The following is an 11570-nucleotide window of genomic DNA, read 5'->3' as shown; positions in this document are numbered from 1 at the left end:
ACAAGTATATTGTAAACTCTCTAAAAGAAGAGCGCCCCACTTCCTCGCTCCTGGAGCCTGAACTCAAAGGAAGAAGTAAGCAATTCTGTTCTATTTCCCCTCCCTTTTTAAGGGGAGGAGAAATCTCTGTGAGGGGCGGAAAAGTCCTGACTTGGCCTCTTTGACCGAAGAACAACAAGGGGGCAAGGAAGTTACGTCATAAATCTAACACCCTTGGCTACGTCCCCTTTGTTCGCAGATTGATGCGACCTCGCGAGATTTCTGGGGCGCAGCGTGCGCTAGCGCCACGTACAATCGTGTGGGTCGCTCGCTCGTGTTTGCAGCAGTAGCAGGTATTGTCACAATAGCATTGTGACGGGAGGAGGAGACGCTGGGCTGAGGAGGGAAGAGAATCCGGGTAGGGGAGAAACGCGGCTGCTTTCCTGTTGGGGTAAAGGGGAAGTATTGAGGGACCGGGAAGTGGAGAAGGGATGGCTGTCCAGGGATTACGTTGCCTTGTACCGGATCTGTCAAACAGGTTGATCTAATCGTGCTTTTCCAGAATGATTCATTAGGGCTGATTATGCTCATTGATTTCTGTAAGACAGTCAGAGTTATAACTTCGTGCATGCACTGGGCAGAACCGGATCTTTTGGGTGACCAAGAATAAGTTTATAGGGGGGAAGTCCCTGGGGAGCAAATATTGAGGCTAGGGGATTAAAGATGGGGAAGGGACTCTGATAGTGGGGGTGCCCCTTTGCTTGCTTGCTAAAAGTACCTCTTCCCATGACTTTGCTCGGCTCTTGCTATAACCCGCTCTTGAATTCTCTCCCCTCAGAAAATGGGACCAGCAACCAGGACAAAAGGCAGAGTTAGACGCCACACTGGAACAGTGATTGTGCTCCTGTGGGTTGTGCTGATGCAACAGGTGTCTGGTCATGGACATTCACATGAGGATCTTCACCATGAGCACAGCCATTCCCACCACGGACATTCACATGAGGATCTTCACCATGGCCACGGACATTCCCACCATGGCCACGGACATTCCCACGAAAATCTTAACCATGCGCACAGCCATTCCCACCGTGAACCCGCACATAAATACTCGAAAGAAGCAAACTTAGAGAGTATGAGGCAGGAGGCATCCAGAGTTGAGGACAGCTTCCAACCCCAGCAGCAGACCAAGAGGGAGAAATTGGACCCCATGGAATTATGGACCCATGTTTGTATCCTTTCTTTCTCTTTCTCTCTGATCAGACATTTTCTTTCCACTTAACATTTATTTCTTTTCTTTTTTTTAATTTATAAAAGCCTTTATTGAAATTTGTTGATACAGTACAAAACTAATCAACACATTACAATACAATAGTAGATTAACTGTCCACAAATAGATCAAACTTGTTAAACACTTGCCAAGAAGTGCGAAACTGAATTTCAATCTGTATCTTAGTAATAATAACTCCTAATAAATAATAATAAAATTTCGGAGCTGGGATTTGGCACTATGAGCCATCGTTCACACTTGCCCCAGGAGTTTTGCCCTATTTTAAACCTCCCCCACCCCAACATACCTAGTTTGGTCATTGCACTGATGGTCGTAAGCAGAGACCGTCTATCAGGGCTCCTTAATAGAACTCTGGACTCATGGGCTTTGAATCCAGCTTCTAGGTGTCACTCAAGCAGTCAAGTTTATTAAAGCTTGATATACTCTTCCTTCCATCCACTTGGGTACTGTAAATATTGCCTCCAAAGCATTCCCACCCCTAAAACAACCAGAGCAGCAAAAGATTTGACTTAAGGTTTTAAATTGGACCCTTCCACATGTCGGTACACAGAACTTCCATTGAACTACCGGGGCAGCCGTAATAAGCTCATTATAATGCCAGGTTTGTTTTCTGTTTCCAGGCGATTGGTGCGACGTTGCTGATAAGCGCGGCTCCTTTTCTCATTCTCTTCCTCATCCCCGTGGAATCAAATACGTCGAAGCACCAATCCTTACTCAAGCTTCTCCTCAGCTTTGCCTCTGGTGGACTCTTGGGAGATGCCTTTCTGCACCTCATCCCACACGCTCTTGGTGAGTCTTTCTCTGGTCAAAGTTTAAACCTTCATCTCCAGATACTTCTTAAATGGGATTCTAGGATCTGGGCACTCTTAAGTATGTCCTGTGTTGGGAACACTCATCCTGACTTGAGTGTCGAAACTCTGATCCTTCAGGAAAACCTTCGCCAGTCCTGTGATTTGATGGGCTCTCATCTCTCTCCTAGAGCCCCATGCCCACCAAGAAGAGAAAGTTGGCCAATCCCATGCTGAGGAGAAATCACACGGCCACGGTCACTCGCATGGAGGTAAGGACTGAAACGCGTGGCTTCCTCCCTCCATCCGTCCAATTGCTGTAATAACTTTCTTCAGAAATCAGAACGTTGTATTTTTCCCATATTATTTTTTCTCCTTTTGTACAGGCCATGACCATTTTCAGATGATGTCAGTGGGTCTCTGGGTCCTCGCCGGGATCGTGGCATTCCTGATCGTAGAGAAGTTTGTACGCCACGTGAAAGGGGGCCACGGACATAGCCACGTTCAGTCTCATAGTATGTATGACAGCAGTAATGGCTGCTCTGCAGGCATTTGATAGAAACAATTTTGTTCAGAATATTGAAGGAAGAAAACTGTAGCAAAACAGCTAATTTAAAAAAAAAATGAAATCTCATCTGTCACAAATGGTCTACATTGCAGCCACCTGTGAAGGGTCAGCTATCATTGGTTTCAATGGAGCCTCGAAAAAAGGAGCAGCAGAAAATAACTCCCACCCCAGAGAAAAAACTGCTGTTACAAAAGAAATTAGTCAATATTCATATATAGCCAGAAAAAAAAAATACTTAGCTCTCAAACAAGAAATCCCGACAAAACACAATCCGGGTCTCGGTTGTTAAATCCACTGCAGATCTCATGTAGCACAGCTGGAAATTTGTTAGTATTCCTTCAAATGAAGATTGCGAAACAAGGGGGGAACCTTGTCAAGGATTATGGATTCTATGCTATATAAGATTTGCAGTGGATTTACCAGCTGAGGAGACCCGGATTGTGTTTTGTTGGGATTTCTTGTTTGAAAGCTTAAATATTTTTTTCTGTCCACAGGCTCAGGTTTTTTTGTTGTTGTTTTTCTGGCTATCTATGAATATGGATTGTGAAGAAACTGTTTGGCATATTTTGTTGTAAATGGTAGCACTTGTTTCTTTTTGTTTTTTCTCTGGGGTAGTTGAGGTTTCATTTTTTTTAATTAGCTGTTTTGCTATAACTTTTTTTCCTTCAATAGTCTGCTACTACTACTAATCATTTCTATAGCGCTACTAGACATATTCAGGGCTGCACTGTTCATATTATATACAGGTACGTTCTCTGTCCCTAGGGGGCCCATAATCAAAGGGGTCCTTTTACTCAGGTTCACTGAAAAAATGACCTGCGGTAGTGTAGATGCATGTTTTGGGCGTGTACAGAATTATTTTTTAAGTGCACCTACAGAAAAAGCCTTTTTTAATTTTTGCCGAAAACGGACGTGCAGCAAAATGAAAATTGCCGCACGTCCATTTTGGGTCTGAGACCTACTGCAAACTGTTGACCTAGCGGTAATGGTCTACGCGCGTCAAATGCCACGCACCAGAAAACAAAAAAATATTTCTTGGACGTGCGCCAAAATTGAAATTACCGCAAGAGCCAAGCGGTAACTGGGCGGTAACTCCAATTTGGCGCAGTGGAGGGTTAAGTGACTTGCCCAAGGTCACAAGGAGCTACAGTGGGAATCGAACCCAGGTTTCCAGGGTCAAGGCCCTCTGCACTAACCATTAGGCTACTCCTCCATACCATATTGTGTTTTTTGTTTTATTTTATAATTTTGTTCTCCAATATTTTCAGTATTTATGAGTGTTCGAGATTCTTTGATAGAAACAGCCTTTGTTGTATGCAGGCAAAAACTGACTTCTGTTTGCTGTTCTAGCTGCAAAGGTGAACTCTGAAGAGGAGGAAGAGCAAGATGAAAAGATGGAGACTAAAGAGGGAGTTAAACACAGAAAGAAAGGAAATACTCCTGAAAAAACGAAGAAGAAAATTCAGAAAAAGCCAGCCGAGACAGTGGGATCTGGTAAGGCATCCTGAAGTGGTGCAGTTAGGATGGGAGTTTACAGGGTGCAAGGTTTATTACATAAGTATTGCCACACTGGGACAGACCAAAGGTCCATCAAGCCCAGCATCCTGTTTCCAACAGTGGCCAAACCAGGTCACAAGTACCAGACAGAAACACAAATAGTAGCAACATTCCATGTAGAACCCCAAAAAGCAGCAAGATTCTAGAATTCTAAAGAAAAATCGATTCCATGCAGAATTTCAAAGTGTAACAATATTCCATGTAGAACCCCAAAGAGTAGCAAGATTCCATTCAGAATCCCAAGTACATAAGTGGTCAATCCAGCTCACCTGGCAGAAACCCAAATATTAACATTCCATGTAGAACCACAAAGAGTAGGAAGATTCTAGAATTCTAAAGAATAACAAGATTCCATGCAGAATTTCAAAGTGTAGCAACATTCCATGTGGAACCCCAAAGAGTAGCAAGATTCTATTCAGAATTCCAAGTACATAAGTGTTGCCATACTGGGACAGACCAAAGGTCCATCAAGCCCAGCATCCTGTTTCCAACAGTGGCCAATCCAGGTCACAAGTACCTGGCAGAAACCCAGATAGTAGCAACATTCCATGTAGAACCCTCAAAGAGTAGCAAGATTCTAGAATTCTAAAGAATAACAAGATTCCATACAGAACCCCAAAGAGCAGCAAGATTCCATTCAGATTCCCAAATACATAAGTGTTGCCACACTAGGACAGACCAAAGGTCCATGAAGCTCAGCATCCTGTTTCCAACAGTGGTCACTCCAGGTCACAATTACCTGGCAAGATCTCAAAAAAGTTTAATACATTTTATTCTGCTTATCACAGAAATAAGCAGTGGATTTTCCCCAAGTCCATTTAATAATGGTATATGGACTTTTTCTTTAGGAAACCACCCAGACCTTTTTTTTAAAACCCTGCTAAGCTAACCACCTTTACCACATTCTCTGGCAACGAATTCCAGAGTTTATTTACACGTTGAGTGAAGAAACCTTTTTCTCCGATTCGTATTAAATTTATTACTTTGTAGCTTCATCGCAAGCCCCCTAGTCCTAGAATTTTTGGAAAGACTAAACAAACGATTCACGTCTACCCATTCCACTCCACTCATTATTTTATAGATCTCTTATCATATCTCCCTTCAGCCGTATTTTCTTTGTTTATTTGTATGCTGTCTTAACTAAGGCGGATTTAAAAAACCATAAAATCAAACAATATAAACAATATTGTTAAATGAAAAAAAAACACCAACTAAAAATAACATTATTATATCACACTATAACATCTTGGCCAATGGCATAAATCCTCACTACCCCATCGCGCACACGTGACTCCCCTGCACATCTAATTATGGATAACATAACTGTAATTACAGTTGAAGCCATAGTACAAAATTGTTAAATAAAGTCCCTCACCCTATATGCTATAAACAGACATGATATCGTGGACTGCACAGAATCTCCAAAGGTAACCTGCATGGCGAGACCAATGTTAAAGCTCAAACTTCAGTGTGCATGGGGAGGCTGGATTTCTTTAGACAACCACTTCATTAATCATGATGACAATAGCATTTTTAACAGGTTTCAGGAATGCTTGGGTCCAGTATGGAGGGCAGGAGATGTCAAAAATTCCCAAATATAGTTGGCTACCATTTTGCTGTTTTTCTATGTGCCTATGTACCCAAAATTCAGAGTTTCTCACCTGGGCAAATGGGATGGGCCAATTTGTTCCTTGTCTGCCATCATCTGTGATGTTACTGTGTGATTTTGTTTTCTGGAGTTAGTAGTATTATTCTAAGATGATTGAGTAAGGTCAGAGCAAAGGTACATAAGTATTGCCATACTGGGAAAGACCAAAGGTCCGTCAAGCCCAGCATCCTGTTTCCAACAGTGGCTAGTCCAGGTCACAAAAAAGTACAAAACATTTTATACTGCTTATCCCAGAAATAGTGGATTTTCCCCAAGTCCATTTAATAACGGTCTATGGACTTTTCCTTTAGGAAGCCGTCCAAACCTTTTTTAAACTCCGCTAAGCTAACCACCTTTACCACATTTTCTGGCAACGAATTCCAGAGTGTTTCTGTGGACCAGCCAGCTCTTGATTTTGTGTTCTAGCTGGTGGTTTAGGACACAGATTGTTGATGATTTCTTTTTGTTTTGGTGTGAAGTTATTGAAACTATGGTTGGCATCTTAGTGGCCGATTAGGTGGCATAGGATGAAATGTTGGTTATTCCCTGGTTGGTGGCAGAGGGTGGGTGATTCATGGTTGATTGTTTTTAATGGTACACAGTGGGCTAAGCACACATTTGAGGAAAGATTCAGTAAACAGTGCTCCAAAATCATCACCAAAGCCATTCTATAATGGGCAATGAAAAGTCCCCCCCCCCCCCCCCACCCACACACACATTATAGAATAGCATTGAGTGTCAATTTTGACGCCCAGACTTAACGCCTGAAACTGAGTGTAATTCCTGGCGCACATTCCCGGTATTCTGCAAGACTGGGCACAAATTTTAGAAGCATCCCTGCCCCCCCCCCCCCCCCCCCCCCCCCGGTGCACCTCCCATGGCTATTCCCCCTTTTGGGTTGCGTACTATGGGATTTTGGCACACATTGTTATAGAATAACGCATAGCAAAATGCAATTATTGCCACGAATTGGCTCGTTAGCCAGTTTAGTGGGGCGCCATATATAGAATCCGGGGGGAGGGGGGTTGATGACTTAATTTGCGGTGATGTTGCAACTTTGGAGCCCTGTGTGTTCACTTGATGCCTCGAACAGTTTTTCCCTAACTTCTTCTGGGGCCCCTTTCTGGTTGCAGACATGAAAGTCTCCGGATACCTGAACTTGGCAGCAGACTTCACCCACAATTTCACAGACGGGCTGGCCATTGGCGCCTCGTTCCTGGTCAGCAGCAACGTGGGTATCATCACCACCGCTACCATCCTTCTACACGAGGTGCCTCACGAGATCGGAGATTTTGCCATTCTGGTACAGTCGGGATGCAGCAAGAGGAAGGTTGGTCTGTACTTTGCCATCCCTTTGCTTGTTTTTTTTGTTCCTTGTTTCTGTGTGTACTTCCCAGAGATACAGAAAGGTCTTTGTTCCTGACTGTGTTGTTCTTTTCTTATTCTCTGTCCCCCTTCCTCCTCCCCTTCAGCTGTTGCAACGGATCACTGCCCTGAAGGCATCATCTTGTCTAATTCAAGTTATTCACTTCTAGTCCTCCAATATCCTGAAAGGTTCAAAGCATAAAACAATACAAAACTAAAACTATTTAAGAAAACATTAGGGGGTGTCAGGGTCCTGGCATTTTGGGGGAGCCTATTATCTGGGGGTCCTGGTTTGACAACACAGAGTTACACTAAGGGGATTTTGCTAAACATTGCAGATAGGTTGGGATTGTGAGTTTGTGAGTACAGAGCTGCACGAGAACGGGGTCAGCGGGAATCCAAGGGTACTCAAGGAACTCAAGCGTGAAATTGCTGATCTGCAGTTAGTAATATGTAACCTATCGTTAAAATCGTCTGCAGTACCTGAAGATTAGAGGGTGGCCAATGTGACCTGATTTTTAAAAAGGGTTCTAGGGGTGATCCGGGAAATTGTAGACTGTTAAGCCTGACGTCGGTTCCGGGCAAAATAGTGGAAACTATTATCCTATATAATAATTCTCACCTCCAACGTTCTGTCTTGCTGCCTATGACCGTGGCTCCTTCCGAGTTGGTCTGCTAGGCTCCGTAGATCAGGCTGACATCACCGTAGCCATTATGATGTCAACTTCAGAACCCGGGGGAAAAAAAAACATGCCTCACAGCTGATCCATGTCCAGAGGAGGGTCGCTGGACATGGGTGACTGGAGGGGGGGCAGGGGAGAGAGGAGGGTCACTGGACATGGGTGGCTGAAGGGGGGGGCCAGGGGAGAGAGGAGGGTTGCTGGACATGGGTGGCTGCAGGGGGGGCAGGGGAGAGAGGAGGGTTGCTGGACATGGGTGGCTGCAGGGGGGCAGGGGAGAGAGGAGGGTCGCTGGACATGGGTGGCTGCAGGGGGGGCAGGGGGTCGCTGGACATGGGTGGCTGCAGGGGGGGTAGGGGAGAGAGGAGGGTCGCTGGACATGGGTGGCCGCAGGGGGAGAGGAGGGTCGCTGGACATGGGTGGCTGCAGGGGAGCCGAAGAAAACCTTGCTAGCGCCCGTTTCATTTGTGTCAGAAGCGGGCCTTTTTTACTAGTAAAGAATAAAATTACAGAACAAGTAGACAAACATGGTTTAATGGGACAGAGTCAGCATGGGTTCAGCCGAGGGAAGTCTTGCCTCACCAATTTGCTTCATTTCTTTGAAGGCGTGAATAAACATGTGGATAAAGGTGAGCCGGTTGATGTAGTGTACCTAGATTTTCAGAAAGCTTATGATAAAGTTTCTCATGAGAGATTCCTGAGAAAATTAAAAAGTCACGGGATAGGAGGCAAGGTTCTGGTGTGGATTAGGACTTGGTTATTGGACAGAAAATAGAGGGTAGGGTTAAATGGTCATTTCTGTCAATGGAGGAGGGTGAACACTGGAGTGCCGCAGGGATCTGTACTGGGACCGGTGCTGTTTAACATATTTATAAATGGGTGGACTGGAGATGGAGAAGATTACTTGTGGCAGGGATGGGTTAGATTATTGTCCCCCTGCAACTCTCTATTTCGGAGCTTGATTATTAGTTAGTCTTCTTACCCAGTGTACTGAGCGAAATACATTTCGAGATAGAACTAGTTTACCTGCATAGCCGTAGGGGGAGGGGATTATGGGTTGGGTTGAGGGGGCAGGTACAATGGCGTTTTGTGGGTTGAGGTCATAAGAGTCCAGACCTCAAGCTGTTTTGTGCTTTTTTTTTTTTTCTGGTTAGATGCTCTGTGGCCTGAAAAGGGGGGGGGGGTATGTATTGAGGAATTAATGTTCACCTATATATTATGCTTCGTTATGGGACTGTTCTCTTGTTTTTTAATAAAAAGATTTATTAATAATAAAGTAAAAATATTAAGGGGGAAATTCTGTAACTGGGTTGACACAATTTTAAGCACCTCAATGCTGAGCAGTAATTCCGTAACGCAAGTGGCTTCCCAGATTCCCTTACAGTAGCGTAAGTTGGCGTCAGTGCACATACATTAGATGCACCGAGTTATGCCAGGTCTATGGCATGCGCACAACTTGCAGTATTTTAATAAGGTATGGACATAAGTGAGAGACGTGTACGCCCCGTTCCCATGTCCTGCACGTGTCCTCGCTTGATGTCCTGTGCATGTCCCGTTCTTGTGTACACCCAGTGCTCTTGTTGGGTCTTTGAGTAAATATTGCTTCCTCTGCTACTGGGCTCCGCCTTGGGAATTCCGTCTGTGGCCTAATGCCCAGATTAAGTCTGGTATTAAATAACTGGGTCAGATTCAGCCTGCAGCGGCCGGCACCTTTAAATTCACCACCAGGTGAATATCGAGTGTACATAAATACCTTTTGATCATATTCCATCAAATAGTAAGAACAATTGAGAACAAATCCAGAATTAAATTTAAACAACTGCTGATGATAACTACAGTATCCCATCATTATAAAGTTATTGATAATAACAATGGAAAGAAGCTACTAAATTAGCGTCCTAAGCTATCCTAGACATGCCAGAGGGAGGGGGGAGTTAAGGGTTAGGGAGGGGAGAGGGGGGAGAGTTACACGGGGTAAATCTGGGTTAATTTGAAGTTAAGGTTTATATACAATTGTTTTATATGCAAGATCTATGTTGCAGCAATGTAAATGGAGATCCAAGTGTAATGGAGTTATTCTGTACTGAAAATTCTTTAAATAAATATTAAAAAAAAAAAAAGTTATTGATAATAACAGATTGTCGTCTCCTCTCTCTTCAGGCCATGTTCCTGCAGCTGATCACTGCCGTCGGAGCACTGGCTGGTACAGCCAGCTCTCTCTTGGCGGAAGGCATTGGAGAAGCCGCCACAGCCTGGATCCTGCCCTTCACAGCCGGCGGATTCATTTATGTGGCTACGGTTGCGGTGATACCAGAGCTGCTGCAGGACTCCAGGCCCTTCCAGTCCCTGCTGGAGATCCTGGGGATGCTCTTTGGGGTGGGGATGATGGTGCTTATCGCTGTGTACGAGTAAAAAGACTCGTCTTTGTGTAGCTTCACGTCTGCCACGTGAACAGCAAGCGGCTGGAGGGAAATGATCTGCCTGCTGTCAGATGGGTGGACTCATGTCTGTAACACAGGACTGGTTTTCTCCTTTTAAGGAGAGATGGGATAAATGTTAACAACAGTGGGTTATTATTTTTTTCTTAGTTTTATTGATTTGTATTTTTTTTAATTTGTGGGTAGGAGGACCAAACCTTGTTTCATGTAGCTCAAATGCTGAGACTGAATAGAAACAGATGTGCTGTATACCCTAGTAGTTTTGGGACTGCCTCCCCTTCTTTTCTTTTTTTTTTTAATAGAAGATGGACAGCATTCCCCCTATCCCTCTATACACACATGGTTTGCTATGTTCCCTTCACAGATTTGCAGAACAGACCTAGGTATCACCCCTTCCCTTGAGTGAGATTACCACAGCAATTAAAACATTGTATGAAACCTAGAGATGAACCCCTGACCCAGTCTGAAAGGAAAACTGTCCCTGCCTACTGACCTTGGCAGAAAAGCATGGTGGGAGGAGCCCCCAAGGAAACTGGGGTGAGGGGAAGTTAAGAACAGGGTCTAGTACAAGATATTCTTTGAAATAGGTTTGGAACAGATCTTGATAGTTGGTGAGGGTTGGGGAAAAGAGCTAATTCTTTCTCTGCATCACGTTTGCTTATATGGTGACGGTGCTACCATACCATGTTGGCATGTGTGATTTGGAAAAGCCGAAGCTGATCCCTAGTTCTGCTCAGCTGAGTGTGTGGTGGAGAAAAGGGAAGCTGTGTTCTCTGATATTAGTGACTCCCTCTGGAGTATAATCACATTTCTATAATTCTTGAGGAATCTGATAATTATTGCTGAAATCTTGCGGGTTGTGATGGAGAAGCCAGTAATGAAGGATGGGGTTCTAGAAAGGCACAGACTGTTTCCATTTGAACATCGCAGGCAGAGGTTTTTAATCGTTTTCTTTAGCTGTGTTTGTGATGATGTAACCTTAGCAAAAATATATATTTTTTTTAATGTTGCCATGTCTCCAACCACATGTACAGTGTGAGAAACACAGAAAATTTATAAACGAAGTAGGGGAAAATAAAAGAATGGAACCATGCAAATGTGTTTGACTTATTGGCTGGGCTGTGCACGGCTGCCTTCTGCAGCCATCTGAAAGGAGAGAATGAGACTATTGAGAGGTGGGCGTCTGGGGACTTTCATTATGAAGCCTGAACCCAAGAACATAACTTTTCAATCCTTTCCAGGAGACACCCCTAGCTAGT

General features: G+C 44.2%; 1 protein-coding gene across 2 annotated transcripts; it reads left to right on the top strand.

The window, feature by feature from the left end:
- The first annotated feature begins 248 nt into the window (after positions 1 to 248).
- Positions 249 to 11404, top strand: SLC39A7 (solute carrier family 39 member 7). 2 transcript variants are annotated; one of them, XM_030197230.1, is made up of 8 exons: positions 249 to 332; positions 818 to 1204; positions 1888 to 2056; positions 2247 to 2327; positions 2442 to 2570; positions 3974 to 4117; positions 6962 to 7158; positions 10034 to 11404. In XM_030197230.1, the coding sequence occupies exons 2-8, from the start codon at positions 821 to 823 to the stop codon at positions 10283 to 10285; spliced, it is 1356 nt and encodes a 451-aa protein (XP_030053090.1). In that variant the 5' UTR covers positions 249 to 332; positions 818 to 820; the 3' UTR covers positions 10286 to 11404. The 2 variants fall into 2 exon arrangements, with proteins under 2 accessions (XP_030053090.1, XP_030053091.1); XM_030197231.1 differs by having other exon boundaries at positions 311 to 397.
- The last annotated feature ends 166 nt before the right edge of the window (positions 11405 to 11570 follow it).

Source organism: Microcaecilia unicolor, chromosome 3 (genome assembly GCF_901765095.1).
Source record: "Microcaecilia unicolor chromosome 3, aMicUni1.1, whole genome shotgun sequence".
NCBI classification, from domain to species: domain Eukaryota; kingdom Metazoa; phylum Chordata; class Amphibia; order Gymnophiona; family Siphonopidae; genus Microcaecilia; species Microcaecilia unicolor.
Note: the sequence above shows the minus strand (reverse complement) of the source record. Positions and strands in the feature narration are given on the sequence as shown.